Genomic DNA, 16,876 nt, shown 5'->3' on the forward strand with positions numbered 1-16,876 from the left:
TGTCTTCACTGCAGCTGCAAGGTTTGATTGGCAGCATGGATAGACTCACACTAGTGCACTAAAAATAGCAGTGTGGATGTAGCAGGATAGGTGGCAGTTCAGACTAGCCACCCAAGCTTGAACCCAAGGGATCAGGTGGGCTCGACTTCAGAGGCTAGCTTGAGCTACCACCCATGTTGCAACATCCACACTGAGCTAGTGCAAATCTGTCTATTTGTGTCAGGACTCATACTTCCAGCTGCAGTGAGACATCTTCAGAGCCCACAGGCAGCCCCACTGGATGTTGCTGGCCAAGAGAATCCAAACTGGAGTTCACTGGGCATACGCACACCACCAGTAAATATTTAGGAACAAGCCCTTGAACAAGTTTTGTTTGCAATATATTCAGCTTTGCAAACCTGAATGGTAATTAAAGAAGCCAAATTTAAATACAATGGATGGATATTGTTGGGCTAACCCTGAAGTCCACAGGAGTAATAGTTTCTACTTGGATTTAAGTCAACAGTTGCCTCAGTAAGGACTTTATGATTAAGCCTCTTTTTCCCTCATTGTGTACTTGTTACCTGTTTTGGCAACCTTTGAACATTTATTTTCAGCAAAAACTTATGCAATCATTGCATCTAGCAAATCACCCTCATATGCAATTGGCCTGCAACATAGCCCAACGCTAAGACAACTACTGAACACTCGTCTTACTCCAGGCAGTTATAAAACTCAACAAATCCTGGCACTTTGAAAGTGAAAATAAACCTCTATTGATGCTGCTGCGTCTTGCATTTTATTCTACAGCTGAAATTTCCCCCTGCACATGGCTAGCTATTAGTTTCTGCAGTGTGACTTAATTACAATAATCAGTCCTCTAAGTATCTCATTATGAAATATCACTAATGAGATCCATTGCAGTTATGCATGAAAGTGACATGCAGAAGTGTGCAGTTTTAACATTATGCTTTCATAAAAAGGAGAGCTACACAAATATGAAATTCATAACTCATTTATTGTATATGCAATGATACCAATAAGAAACTAATACTGCAAACTACAACTTTGGAAGTAAAGCCAATACAAGAGGAAAAAAATGTACATTATAGATAGGAATGTGTTTACCCTCTTGATACATTCCTTGTCTTGACATCTGATGTAAATGTATGCTAAAGATGGTCTAATCTGAGTGCTTTTCAATAAGCAACAGTCCTCCAGAATCCTTTCAGGGTTGAGATGTCTCTGCTGACTAACAAGTGTGCATATATAGAAACTGCTTCAGCAAGTATATATAAATCAAGAGCTGTGCTCTGTTAATCTCCATCATTACTATGGTGGAACCTGTTTATAGTGAAATGGAAGGAGAGTTACTATTTGTTGCAATATACTTTCAGTCCTCTAATAGTTAAGTTCCTCTGTGTTATAATGAAGGTTAATTCCACTAGAATATTGGTTCAACTTTCCTAATCTTCTTGGAGTATAGCAATCACCACATCAGATAAGTGTGACATTTCAGGGGCGGGGGGGGGAACATCACTTGCTCTGCTCTGGTCTAGTATAAGAAGTTACTCCTTCCTATATGGAACAGTAAGAAGCAATTCCTGGCTGCTGGTCTTGCTACAGCTGCTGTCCACTAGAACAGTGGTTCTCAACTGGGTGTCAGTGTACCCCTGGGGATACACACAGGTCTTCCAGGGAGTACATTAAACTCATCTAGATATTTGCCTAGTTTTACAATAAGCTATATAAAAGCACTAACTAAAATTTCATACTGACTTGTTTATACTGCTCTATATACTGTAAGTACAATATTTATATTCCATGTCATTTATTTTATGGTAAAAATGAGAAAGCAAGCACTTTTGTATTTTTCTGTCTGATTTTGTAAGCAAATAATTTTTAAGGGAGGTGAAACTTTGGGTATGCAAGACAAATCAAGACTCCTGAAAGGGGTACACTAGTCTGGAAAGGTTGAGAACCACTGTACTAGGTGAGACTTGGGGCCAAATTCAGCAAAGCTGGCACATGGAGGTGTAATTATACCTCCCTAAATCAGCAAAGGGCTTGTATGCAAGGGAGATCCACCTTTGTGATGTGTAAATGGTATATTCACTGCTGCCCTCTATGGGTGTTGGCAAGTGGAACTCCCACCAGGGCTCTAGGAACAGGTTCTCCTATTGACAAACACCTGCTGAATTAGTGAACCCTTTAACCACAATGCCCATGTCCTCTTTCCAGCCAGTGCCACCTACACTGGTGCTAGGCTTCCCTCACAAATAAATTTGTGGCCACTGTGTCACTACCTGGAACCTCTTCCAAAGTGCATAAACCAGAGTCTCAGGGAATTTTGCCAATAGCCTTCTAGAGCCCTTCCTCCCCCAGCTGCCAGTACCCTGCAACTGCTCAGGTAGACAGGCCCTGCCAGCACTCCCTGGGAAAAGAGCAGTAGAAAGGATCTTTTTAAAGGCAAGCCCTTTGCTGATATAATGAAACTAATATATTATTTTGTGGAAAAAATCTTCCATTATAAGAGGGTTCCACGACTCTCTTGAACTGAGACACACTGTTCTTGTAAGCAAGAAATGCCAAAAAGGCCTAAAGTAACTAAATTCAGTGAAATCAGTTTCAAAAGACAAGTTCTTAAATTCAAGATTGTTTTCCGATTGTGAGATGAAAGCAAAAGCTGCCTATTTAAAAAAAAACTGCCAGGAACAAATAAACCTTATTAATTTAAACTAGTTAAACTAGACTATTTTACCTATAAAGCATGTTTGTTTCTTCTAACTTCTGGGAAGGCAGTAAATGCTGCAGAATAATCTTCAATATATGCTTGAAAAGATTACATTGCTTTACAAAAAAGACAAACGGTCCAAAATTTCAAGCTAAAATGCACATAAAAAGACAGTAATGGCAGTATTTTGTCTTTAAAAAAATGTAAATGTTGTATACCTATCATACATTTTCATGCTTATTAAAACTACAGTTAAGAACATAGGAGATGTACAGTAAATACACTGCTGAGGTACATTTTTTCTAAATATTAACACCATGACAGAATTACTCCCCAGCAAGTGATACTACTTGGGAACATATAAATACAATTTTTACACTGTAAGGCACTTTTACCCAGCATACATGACAAGATGAAGTAAATTATAACATGAATTTGAGGCTTGTAACAAAAAACGCTTTCGGTATTGACTGTTTCCATGAGTTCTGAATTAATGATGGTGTAGTCAGCCTCAACAGGTAACCAGCCACTTGCTCTTCTGCTACCTCAAAGGTAAAGTGTTGTTATGGTTGCTAATGGCATGAGGAGAGATAAATGATTTTATCCACAATGAATTATTAGACTGAATATTAAATCCAGCAATTGACACAATGTGAATTAGAACTCAGTGAAAAATACAATGATTATATTGGCAAATCTACCCCATTGTACCTTTCATTCTTTCTTAACCAAAAATACAGTAGTTGCAAACAATAAAGTGCCTTTATTCCATGGGAAAGCCATGTTTGAGGCACGCAACCTAGAACCTAATCTAGGCAGTGTGACAGACATTTTGCATTCCGAAACCCTTCCGCGTATTCTAGAAAAAAAGCAAACACCTTGGTAAACAATCTCAATCTGTCATTGCAATTCAAGTCATGCCTTTAATTTTGAAAGTTACAAATACAAAATAAGAATGATCAATGGCATGTTTAGAGCAGTAACTGAATATTTTCTGTACATAGTAATATTACTAAACCTGCATTCTTCCCCAAAAGAGATTGAATTCTAACATGGTAAAATGTTAGAAATTTAATATACAACAGTTGAGTCCCTTGAGACATTAAGGAAACACATGAAAAGACAATGACATGTTAAATCTTTTAAAAATACAAGTAAAAAATGCTACAGAAACTTGTTACAAATGAACTGCTTCTTAATATCAACTGCAGATGAACCTTCACTGTTTTTAGTTAAATTGTCAGAGTCTTGCTTCCTGCTTTACTTCAAATCTAAGCGGTTTATTGGGTATTCAGAAAGAGTCAGAACCCTTCCTAAGCAATGAGGTGCCTTGGAAGCATTAGAAAGACTTACTTATTGGGTTAAGTTTTTGGTTTTATTTTAAAGAAATCCACTAATGTGCTTCAATAGGACCAGCAGAAGAAGCTATTTATTAGCAACTAGACATGTCAGAGCTGTATGAAAAAAGTTAGGGAACTGAGTTGGAAGATTTGGTATAATCTAAACCTGATTATTCTCTAATGGAACATCGACCTCTAGATATATGAAGTGCCATGGCATGATAGTTGATTTGACAAGAAAAAAAGATCAAATGCTAAAAGCATTAAGAATGATAAGTAAATCTTATATAGTGGTCACAAGATTCAAAAATAAATACTGATCTACAAAAAAAAGGAAGTTGATTTCTCCTCCTTACAGGACTTGGGACCTGTGTATGTATTTTGGACAAAAGATGAAGTGCTCCACACAACACAGAGCACTTGAGGTCTGGATGTCAGATAAGGTGACTAAATTCCAGAGACGTTAAAGTAGTAACCCTCTTCGAAATCTAAAGACATCGGGTTGCAGCTTCCAAAAGTTAAGAGTCACTTGGTACATTAGGAATACAGAGGTGGAGGACTGTTGGGGAAAGAACAAACTACAGCCCTTTGGCATGAGTACTGAAGCTTGCAGCTTGTAACCAACAGCTGCTCAAGTAAATCTCCAGCAAGAAATGCTGGGCAGTAGGAACAATCACAACAGGAACAAACTGAAAGGTTCAAGCATGCTTCTGCGTGCATGGAGTTTTCTCTACTGTGTGCCTTGCAAGCAAAAAATAGAGCAATTTGCCCCCACACACATTTATCCTCCATATTTTGTATAAGAAAATGCAAAGTTCATGAGTTACCAGCTTGTTGCCACCATGGACTTGTCTGTCCACGTTGTAAATTAATCTTACTAAGACTTTCCCTTGGTGCATGAATCCACTAAACAACTTACACATTTGAAATCTTAGATTTTTATTCAGTCCAGAAATATAGAGCTTACTTCATTTCAATGTCTGCCTTAACTTTTGACACTGTACATATTACATATCATTTATATAGTGTTTCAATTTTTTCCAGACACTGCAGACTACAAACTACATAATATTGACATGTAAAACTCTGCCACTTATTGAAGGCTCACACACATGAACGTTTCAGGCAGTTCAATGAAATTTCTAACAGAATCAGGCCGTAAAAAGTTACTAACCCTCTTCTGATCTTAGAAAACAATTTAAAAGAATTAGTAGTTATGGATGTCTTATTCATTCCCAGTTCTCTAACTCTGTCCCTTGAACCTGTTTAAAAAAAAATGATGAAAACAATAGTAAATTTAAAATCATAAAGAGCAGAGCATCTAACATCTGACATTACATCTACATCTACCAGACGTGAGGCCTCCTTTCTATTATAAAATCAGCTGAAGTTTAAAAAAAAGTTCCCCATTCTTCTGCAGTACACCAATAAAAAGCACTGATCTGCATATACTAGATTTAAACATTTTACTGTGATTAACTACATTAAATGTATGTTGTGTCCCAGTCTCAGTAACAGAGCTGCCAGGAGTAACTTCCATACCTAGTTTCCATTGAGTTGTTGCTGAGGAATGCTACTATGGTCAGAGCCTGATTTCCCACGGCTTTTGCTTTCTCTTTCTTCATCCTCTTCATCCCTTTCATCGTTTCCACTATGGTTTTTACAATAGAGTCTAAGACAATAAAAGAAACAATGGAGGATTTACCAGGAAACAAGAAATAATATATAATTTTGGAACATTCTGGGGTCTCTCCACTAGTGAAGAGGCTCCATTTTAAAATTTTGCTGAATTAATGTATAAGGCACCTGTCAGACATCTGACATTAGAAATAAAGATTAACTAGGCTACTAGATCACTGGCTAGAACCAAGGGCTCCTGTTACAGGGGCAAACCCAAGATCACTAACCAAACAAAAGGAAACAGTTCCCAACTGACAAAAAGTTAACAATGGAGGGGTTAAACACAAAAACAAAGACAGAAGCCCAAAAAACAGTCAGCAGTACTCATGCCTGTAACAGCCACTGCCTCATGTCCTAAAAAGCAACCAAGGAAGAACACCAGCAGACCACCTTCTGAGAGAGTTCCACTGCCAAAAACCTTAGACTGAGAAAGCTCTATTGACTTGTGCCAATCAACCATAACAGCTGGGCTGAGAGAAAGGTTTAGTTTAGGATAGCATTAGCAGATCCTAGCAAAGCCTATTTACTCTTTTTTCCTAAAAAGTAATCACTACCTATTACACTAGCAAGCTTGTTCTGATATAGATAAGGCTGTGACAGCATTTTCATTACTTTCAATGGTTTACATCTTGCTTGTGAAAACTGACTGAGATGTATCAAGGCATAAGCCTGGGACAATTTAAAAAACCCACTTTAGACAAGAATCAAATGGATTTTAAAATGCTGTATAAACTGTCTAGGTGTTTAATGATTGCATATGTAAAGACCCACTTTCTCGTAGCTTTACCATAAGAGAATGAACATGGTTAGTACCAGTGAGTTCTAAGAGGCGTGTTAGATTTAGTCTAAAATCTACATAAAATGGATCAGAAACGCTGTTCTCATGCACATTTACATAACAAAAACAAATAGACACTCCAAGGGAGCATGGGCACTCAAAAAAAAAAAGTATGATTGTGTGTGTCCATTTGTAATCACTTCCCATTTGTTCGTGGATCTTAAGCTATCAATCTGAAACCAATAAATAAGTTGAAATAAGCAGAGGAAAGCCAGGCTCCAGTGCAGTCTTTATAGACTAGCATATGCAGAAAATTTTTTTAAAAACAGATCAATTCTAGTTCAAGCAGCAGGATTGTTATCACACTGCTTATAGAATGCCCCTTTCTGGCCAAAACGAGATGCAACCAGCAAACTTCAATTGGAATAGATTTGTGGTAGCAACTGGGAAAGGAGGTTGAAACAGTATAGAAATATGAAAAAAAGATACATCAGTTATCCCTAAGAGTATAAACATGGCAGGACTTTACCTGCGACTTCAGCAATTTGAGTTGCAGCTTTCACTAATCAGGGAAAAAAATTTTTTGCTTCTATTTTTTTAAAAATATTTCATGTACTTTCAAGTGGGTATATGGAGGTTCTGAATTAAGTAGGATCACTAAAAATATTTTCTATATGTGTGAAAATTATTTTCATTTGCACAATTTTTTCATGTTTATGATAAACTTAACAGAAATACTTCCACTTTTGCATATGTATTTATCCTCATCTGACTTGGTAAAATGAGCTTAAATAGCTTCAGGTTGGACTGACTTCATATTCTTTTTCTCTAATGTCAATGATCTACAATGCCACAAAAAGCAATGGTGTCAATTAGTGGTCTGACTCTATTGCTCCCTGGGTTATTAAGGGCTAAGAGCATTCTGACAGTATGCTGAGCCTCATTGGAGAGGAAGAACCTCAGAAGTCAAATAGCAAGACTTTTGGCCAATAAAGTCTGTTGACAGGAGCACCCATACAATTCTCCTAATTTGTTTGAGAGTGATGATGCAGGGCCTTGAAACAAGAGGAAATGGAAATTAAAGTGGGAAGAATACAAAGAGATTCTCCAAGTTCTGTGCAGAGAAATCTATTTTTGCCACTGTGTTGCAAGATAGGATTTTAAAAAAAAATGTTCTAAAAACCTCTACATTTATAACAGAACTTGAATTTTTCCTATGACACCCAACTTGAACAAGATGTTTGAAGTAACAAAATTAATCTTGCACAAGCTTTTGCCTTACTAGCTTTTGAACTGCAATAGTCACCGTATTTGAACTTCCAAAAATGTATGATAGTTTTGCTTAGTGCCTGCAATGCAGCTGAGTGATGTGTTAATCGGCATTACTGCATGATCAGAATGTTTTATCTGATTAGAAAAGCAGTTCAGAGGACATCAGAAAAAATTGTCGTTATAGACTTAACTGCTAGGGTTCTTACTTGTAAATTCCTCGTGACATATTCTCAATGTATTTAGCTTTGTCTTGTACTCCACAGTGGTAATGGTAAGTCTTGATACAGGCTTTAATTTCACATCCAATAGTAGCCCCAGGCTGACTGCAAAGAGTGCATTTCTGTTGAGAGGAAAGGAGGACAGTACTCTAAATTGTGATATTAATCCATTTAATCTCTTGTCAATTAATGCTCACTTTGATGTCCCCAAATTTTAGCCATAAACATGAAGTAATTTTTCTTGTAGCACAAATTTATCTTAATTTATAGTAAGCCAGAAACAGTTTTAAATCTGCATCAATATATATGAACAGAGTACTGTTTTACCTGTCTGCTGCAAAAATAAGCAACTGCATGATTTGCACACATTGCTGCAGTTCCAAGTTCCATTTTGTTGCTGTTGTTGAAGCTAGCTTTTCCAAGTACCTAAACTCACTGAATAGGAATTGTGTTTTAGGCAAAGTATATTTTTCCAGATGGTAACAGTTTCATGAATATTAGAATTCATTAATATATGGAACTGTGTGCCATATTTTACTTATAAAACATACCTGAATGCCTGTCACATACTCTGGGGCCCAGATACAAGATTTACTTTTCCACACTAAAATGTCATAACATTCTGCTCAGACCACTCAAAAATACATGAGCCAACAGACATAAGCTGACAAGACATCTCCCAAGTAGGTATCCTCATCATCATTAAAAGTCCTTCCAGAGGCATGGGAGAAAAGATGGGCCTTGCACCCTCATGCCCAAGAGATTAGCAAATCTGGCCCTGGACTGACCAAGGGGATGTGAATTTGAATCCAAGAGCCATGCTAGTAGCTCCCTCTCTCCTCTAGCTGAAGACTAAGTAATACTTTTGGGGCTTTTGAGACCCCAAAACAAGTATTTAAAAGATGCAATTTACCAGAGATAAAGGAAGATGAATCTCATGTGTAACTGGCAATTCAGAGATTCAGTATCCTTTTAAAGTGTGTTGAGAATGAACTAGCCATCATTTATTTAAAAAAAAAAGTCAATAATTACACAAATCATCTCCCATAACCTATTTAGCAATTTCATGCCATACAGATTCTGTTGTATGGAAAACAAACCATACATCCTTCCTTTCTATTATGGTCCCCAAAGAGCCAACATACTGCATTCATAAAGTATGCTGTAGTTAAAAGAAAAACCACCACCACAGTAATTGTTGACACACTTTATATCCTGATATCTAATAGTGACATTTAAATTGTTTTCTAAGAAATTAAGTGGAAAGATTTGTTCAGATAAGGAAAAGAGAATCTTACATATACTCCCAACAGAAATCACTGAAGCATTCCTTACAAACATACCATTCTTTTCCCTCTCTTGATCTCCTGAAGTACAGTTTTAATATCAAAATCACCAAACTCTGCCCTTGATGTTGTTGTTAGCTGCACAGTGCCAGAAGAGAACAACTGTAAAGCAAACAAATGCACAATAATGTTAGGAGGTTACAGATATGGCCATAAGAAGATTAAGGAGCAGGAAGGGGATGCACTGTACTCAATTATCTGCTGGTAAACTGTGCATTGCCATTGAACTAGAAAAAAAAACTGCAGACTGAGCAGATCAGTAATTTGGATATTTCTTCCAATGCCCACTTGATTGCTTCAATTATATGTGATTGCATTTCAGAGGATTTTTTTTGAATGACAAAGCAGTAGTTAAAGGATGATTATGATAATGGAATATATGAAGCAATAAATGAGTACTGCAGTCAATTAAGAAACTGAAGACATGCCTTGGTTCTGTTAAGGATATTTCATCCCCACTCACTGCCTCCACCTAAATAATTCAGCTTACTCACACTGCCAATATCAGTGCCCCTGGAAAGCCTAAAATGGTGACAATGGGACATTTCCAAGTAGTTGCAAATCACATTTTCCATTACCTGCAGCTTTTATTAGCTGAATGCATTTCCTTTTATATAGTTACACCAACATCACTCACAAGATGTAACTATAAAGTATATGCATTAAAAGCTCTTGGGGGAGGACTTCATCTAATTTGGACATTCAAACAGAGGTGGAAAAGGGGAAATGCAGAAGTCCAGCTCAGCTCTCAGATAGGGTAATTCTTTTCTGCTTACCTGCTATCTCAATTGGATGTGTGCCTCTATTTGTAGGACAGGAAAGATGGTCTTTTTGCAGGTACTGGGATAGCAGGCTCAAGCCCATCCAAAACTAAAAGACTAGCCCCCTCAACTAAGGGAGAGGAACCACAAAAACCTGGCCACAACTGAATTTGGGGGACAACAAATGCAAAAACAGGAACTGGAGCTGAGGTTGAAGGTTCATAATCACAGTTTTGGATGGAGACACTGACCAGAGAACCCTGGACAGCGCCCACTGTTCCTCAAAGTCCAAGGAATCACTCAAAGCCACCCAGAGGAACTCTCATGGACTTTAAGATCCAAAGGGATTATCATGATCATCTAGTCTGACTCCCTTCATGTTGCAAGCCATAGGACCTCACCCACCCTTGTAATAGACTCCAAACTTCTGAGTTACTGAAGTCCTCAAATCATGATTTAAATACTTCAAGGTACAGAGAATTCACCATTTATACTAGTTTAAATCTGCAAGTGACCTGTGCCCCATGCTGCAGAGGAAGGCAGAACTCTGCCCAGATACATGATACAAGGGATTTGGAAACAGATCACACGGTTGCAGAGCATCCCCATCCAAGCAAGCTTCCTCCTCCAGGTCTGGTGGATGGCCACCGTGGCCAGAGTCAGGAGTAGGCTGACAAAGTCTCGTGACTCTGTGGGGCCCTGGATAGGATGTTTGTAAAGAAGCAGGGATGGGGGGGGTGCAACCAGAACCTTAACAGGAGGTTACAGAGGAGCCAGAAGAGGGGCTGCAGTCTGACACACTATGTAGATATGCACCAAGTGTCCCTCTTGCCACAGAAGATGCAGATGTCGGGGGACTCGATAAACCATACCAACTACACACCCATGCTCACACCACAATGAGAGCCACCAAGTCTCATTCTATGGGTGCTATAAGACCAGAGTACAAGCTGGCCACCGAAGTTCCCCTCCATTCTATAGGTTGCAGCAGGTCCTGCCACTTTGTGTCAGGGCAGGACACGAGGGCAAAGAAGTGGATGGTACAGAGCATGAGCATGTAGAGATGTTCATGTGATACAATCTGGAGATGGACTAGCTGGATGGTGTCCAGCCGACTCAGGTGGTATATCACAAGCATCTGGGGGTTGCAGGGCAGGGGCCTCATGACAAGCTCTAGAGGGCCGGGTGAAGGGTGTGGAGAGCCCTTCTGCAAGATCTGCCCTCACCTCCTTAAGCATGCAACAGGGTATGCACAGGGTGGGCAACCCCATGTGCTGGCCAAGTACCACAGGCTATACCTATTTCTTCCGACTAGCTCTGGTGGTCTCAGATTCTAGTGACAGCAGCCAGGACCAGCCTCTGGTACATCAATGGGGATTCCAACACCCGTATATGAAGATTGAGGTTGTGTACCAGGAGCTCAAAAGCCAGGAGATATTCCCCCTCAGTAGCGGCTACAGACCTAGTCACTGAAACTAGCTTCTGGATCCTGTGGAGGTCCTGGTAAAAGGCAGCATCTCAGAGGTCTCAGGAGAGATCTCTTGGGAGGAAAGGCAATCTTATGTTTAAGGCAGCAGAATGGGATGCAGCAGGATTATATTCTATTCCTACCTCTGCCACGAACTATGTGACATTGGGCAAATCATTTCATCTCCACCTTCCTCTGTTCCCCATCTGTGAAATTGGGGATAAAAACTTAGAGGGATAAAAGGCTCAGATTCGATGGCTAGTGATGGATACCACAGAACTATCTAGGTCAGAGGTTGTCAATAGACTGCAGGCCAAATTTGGACCATCAGATGCTTTTGAACAGGCTGCAAAATTTTTTTTATTTAATTATTGGGGTGTGAAAAATGCTTCTCTGGAGTCTGGACCTTGACCAAAAAACAATCGACTACCCCGCCAATCTCTTATTGGAAAACGTATTGTCTATTACTACCGTATGCTATTAAAAACAGCTGCTTTCACTTCAGAGATGGGTATATCAATTCCTTTATATGGTGTTTTGTGATCCTTTTGTATGAAATGAACTGTATTATGAAGGTGCCAGTTTCACTTAAAGCACACATCTACTCTATTATAAATGAATGTCAGCATTATTATTGTTAGAATTTCACTATATTTTCAGTGTAATCTGCTTCTCAGCATTGCAGCTCTTCTTCCCCAAAGTCATGCATACAATAGAGCAAAGAATTCGCAAAAGCTACAAAAGGTGTGGCTCTCTGCATAGTGAGACTAGCCATAAGGAGAAAATTATATAAAAAAATCTACCAGCTGCATTGGCTACTTATTCATTTCCAAGTACAACTCAAGGTGTGGACTTTGTTTTGTACAGCCCCACCTGGATCAGGAACATAAGAATGGCCATACTGGGTCAGACCAATGATCCATCCAGCTCAGTATCCAGTCTTCCTCTGGGGCACCTGGCATTGGCCACTGTTGGGAGTGAACCTAACAGGTAATGATCAAATGACCTCTCTCCTACCATCTATCTCCACCCTCTGACAAACAGCCAGGTCAGGTAAGGAATGGTGTCCCTAGCCTCTAATAGCCATTAATGGACTTAAACTCCATGAATTTATCTAGTTCTCTTTTAAACCCCGTTATACTCCTAACCTGCACAACCTCCTCAGGCAAGGAGTTCCACAAGTTGACGGTGCGCTGTGTGAAGAAGAACTTCCTTTTATTTGTTTTAAACCTGATGCCCATTAAATTTCAAGGACCTAGCCATATGAAAAACTGCATTCTCTGCTCTCATTCTTTCAGAGCCCCTGAGATCAGTTGATGCACATGAGCCAATAGTTCCCTAGATGTGATCATTTAGAAACAAGGAGTTTCTAGTGAGGAGCCACTGACTCTGGAGATCACTTCCCTTACTCTTTTCATACAGCCTGAATCAATTGATCTTCAAAGCATTGTGTAAAGCTCACCTGTTTCTGCAGGCTTTTTTTTTGGGGGGGGGGGGGGGCGGGGGAGGCCTGGGGTTAGAGGGCATTAGTGGTACTTTATTTTGGGGTGTAATCTTTATTTAAAATTTAATGTTATTGGAGTTATATATTTTTGTTGTTTAAACATTGTACGTATATCCACCTAGGTACAGAGATTTGTAATAAAGATGAAGAGTCTACCTGAGCTAATTCCTCCTTCTCTAAAACATACTCAACTTTCATCAACAGTGCTTCTGGTGAAAATAAATGAACTGCTCAGCTCACAACACTTTAGTGAGTCAGAGAGATTACTGGAAGCACAGGCTGTATTAATACATAACTACACGTTAGGGCACTGTACTAACAATCTATCATATAGCAGGACAGTTTAGAAAAAACTTAAACACTAACCCAATATTCTACTTACCATGCACTTATAGTGTGCTGCTGCCTTTTTGGCATTAAATATATGAAGCTTTCCTCTAGCTTCATTTTCTTCTTCACCTGCATGACAGAATCCACATTTAGGTTTTGTATCACTGGGACTGCTTCTGTGAGGAGACCTGTCTCTCTGAAAGAAAAACATTTTACTAAAATATACTGCTGTGTTCCAAGTAAGGTCATAATTTAACAAGTCTCTGGCCACCAGCTGGATACTCAAACGCCAGTTTTAATCAAAATCTTTAATTTCAAAGACAAACTTTGTCCTAAGAAGTTTAGCATATTTATATTTACTGCTTACATAGGAACTGCTTTCTATTTCATCTGTGCCATGTGAGGATGTAGATCTAGTGTCTTCTGACTGCCCTTTGAGATTTGTTTTTCTTGGCTTTCCCTTCCGACCCCTCTTTTTTCCTTTGGGAGGTGAAGGCTCCAATTCGTGTTCATTGACACCTTCTTCTAAATCTGCTTAAAAATTAGAGCACAACATCAAGTAAGTCTCAAAAAATGAAAACTACAAAAAAATTCTCACCATTTCTTACCCATGTTTATAAACATTTCCAATTCATTAAAATTGTTTTGCAATCTTCAACCATATACGCGTCATCGAATATATCTCTGAAAACTACTGTCTAAAATGTTTAAAGTTTCTTTACAATCATACACAATACATTTAACATTATGTCAACATACCATTTCAGGGCTAAAATCTGATTTTAGGTACACATGCTAGTCTCCCACTGAAGGTAACGGGAGCTGAGCAAGTATCAAAGCAAGAACTGACCACGTCCACTGGTAACCTAATTTCTTCAAGGTAACCTGCTGCCCTCTGTTAAACAGCTGAGCTACGATTTTGAACCAACAAATGTTCTTTGCCAGAATGAATTAAAAAAAAAAAAGCAGCAGCAAACACCAATGTAAGTCACATTTTATCTTAAGCCATTCACTAAGGAATGCCTCTCTTCTTGTTTTAATCCTTGATATCTTCATAGCTTGATTAAAAGGAAATTTCACCCATTCTGGTCATTCCAGTGAAATGAACATTTAGAACAGTAAAAAAAAAGTCATTTCCATGAATAAATTATAAAACAAATTTGAACATAACATTTTAGTTACAACATACTTTTAAGTCTACTGATAGTGACAGCAATCAGCTAGCTGGAGAGCAACCTCCCAACACTGGAAATATTACAGCCCAAAGACTTAAGTGGTTTCTATAAATAGACATTTTAGATATTTTAACACAAATATATTAAAGCTGGTTAATGTTGTTGGATTTTCACGGTCTTCACATTTTTTGATCCTCCTGTCTTGACATATGGGTGCTATCTGTTCTAAGCAGCTCAACAATCTTACAACTGCATTACCAGAAGAACTTAATAAAGGAAAGGTTCCCTTAAAGTGATAAAGTACTAAACTTTTAAAACTCATGTGTTATATATTAAGCCTGGGTTCTTCAAAGGGGCATAAAGGAGTTAACCATCCAACTTCCTCTGGCTCCTTGGAAAACACAAGCCTAAATGTTTAATCGCTTCAGCCAGCTGAAGTCAAACACTGAACATCCCTTTGATTATTCAAAGTGTGTAGTTAACACAGACTTAGGGCAACCCTTTTGGGCTTGTTTACTTTGTTGCCCAACTGACTTGCATTTAATATTAAATAGCCAGTTCTTGTACTTGGTTGCCAAGAGCTTTCCTGACAGTCAGCCCTTGATAAAAATCAGTCTTATAAAAGAGCAAAATGGAGATTTTACAGCTAGATTTTTCTGTGAAACCATGGGCTGTACACGTTGCTAGACAAAAACAAAAAAACCCACAACACACAAGGAGTACTTGTGGCACCTTAGAGTCTAACAAATTTAGATGGGCAAAAGCTTTTGCGGGAAAGCTTATGCCAAAATAAATTTGTTAGTCTCCAAGGTGCCTCAAGTACTCCTCAGTTTGTTTGGGTTTTTTTGTTTTGTTTGTTTTGCTGATACAGACTAACATAGCTACCACTCTGAAACTTGTCACCATTGCTAGACAAGCTACTCTTCACAACCCAAAAAACAAACGTGTAGATGAACCCCTAAGTGGAAAGGTGTCCAAAGTCAGAAGGTCTGATCTCCCATTTTTTACAATAGTGACAAATGTTTCGTTTTTTTATTTAGGCATTATGTGGGCCCCTATCACCAGGGTACCCTAGCCTTAATATCCAAGCAGGATATTCCTGTTTCAGGACTAAACACTGCACCACAAATCAGAAGATTCCAATTTACATCACCACTTTTGTTGTTTCCATTCCTAGGATATGACAAAATCTAGTTGCACGTTTTTCTACCCTGATGGCTAACCTAGTGTACTTAACCAAGTCTTACAAAGATCAATTCCTAACCCTTGGATATATCCCATCGCTATCATAAACTAGCATAGATGACAAAGCCATTGGCCTGAGACTTAACATATAATTGAACCATTCCTATCCTACCCTTCCTACTGTAGCTGTTGCCAGTTTCCAATAAAACTAGAGACACTTGCACTCCTCTTAAAATCAGGAGAAAGACTAATCCACATGCTCTCACCACAGGTTAAATATAAGATCAAATATAATGCCTAAAAAGCATTTTTCTGTTGAATATTCTGAAAGCAGCCAAAATTTGAGAGGCTATGTAATTCTCACAAGTTTCTGTAAATCAATTTGGATTAGATTTGCCAGGTTTATCAACAATAAACATTTTTCTCAAAACCTCTATGTAAACTTAATGAGTCAACCTAGCTCAATATGACCTACTTTTTAAGCAGGAAATATGTTTTCTTGAACCAGCCTCTGTTGGTGAAAGAGACAAGCTTTCAAGCTACACAGCTTGTCAAAAGCTTGTCTTTCACCAACAGAAGATGATCCAATAAAAGATATTACTTCATCCACACTTTGTGTGCCTCATCTTCTACGACCAACACAGCAACACTGCAAGCTATTCTTTAGCAAGTATATATGCCATATTCCACAGTTTAAGATACAGAGGGGCAACAGAGCAGCACATTATATATACAATTAACAATTTCATTGTTAACAGTTTGAGAGCCACAAAAGATGACTGCCATATTAGCCTAGTTTATTTTGCATTTCAGATTAACTGTTAAATATCCACAATCAATATGGTTAGGCAGAGATGAAACCCAAAGGAAACATCACGCTCCAGACTGTGTGTGACAAACTGAGTCCTATACTTTTGAGAAGCTCTTCTAAAGAGTAGAACCTTATTTTATTGTGTCCCTTCTCACATGCATATAATTCTGGGTCCTCTGCTAAAATACTGAAGTCTTTCAAATCCTAGCCTTAAATCTTTCATTTATAATAATCCTATGTGTTTTTTGTAACAATAGGTAAAAATCCAGACAGATGTGTAAACTGGTGTCCCTTT

General features: G+C 38.5%; 1 protein-coding gene across 12 annotated transcripts in view; it reads right to left on the reverse strand.

The window, feature by feature from the left end:
• Positions 1-978: 978 nt before the first annotated feature.
• The window catches only part of PHF6 (PHD finger protein 6), a 51,320-nt gene continuing 35,422 nt past the window's right edge, over positions 979-16,876 (reverse strand). For 6 of the 12 annotated variants that reach the window (XM_043491973.1, XM_038416709.2, XM_043491972.1 and 3 more), the window contains 6 exons: positions 13,778-13,944; positions 13,463-13,606; positions 9,345-9,449; positions 7,990-8,123; positions 5,596-5,725; positions 979-5,315 (listed from right to left, as the gene is read on the reverse strand). In XM_043491973.1, coding sequence (XP_043347908.1) covers positions 5,596-5,725; positions 7,990-8,123; positions 9,345-9,449; positions 13,463-13,606; positions 13,778-13,944 — 680 coding nt within the window. In that variant the 3' untranslated portion in view covers positions 979-5,315. The remainder of the gene's footprint in view (positions 5,316-5,595; positions 5,726-7,989; positions 8,124-9,344; positions 9,450-13,462; positions 13,607-13,777; positions 13,945-16,876) is intronic. The other 6 variants (XM_043491979.1, XM_038416711.2, XM_043491978.1 and 3 more) reach the window with 1 other exon arrangement.

The sequence above is a fragment of the Dermochelys coriacea genome, chromosome 9, assembly GCF_009764565.3.
Source record: "Dermochelys coriacea isolate rDerCor1 chromosome 9, rDerCor1.pri.v4, whole genome shotgun sequence".
Classification (NCBI taxonomy): Eukaryota; Metazoa; Chordata; order Testudines; family Dermochelyidae; genus Dermochelys; species Dermochelys coriacea.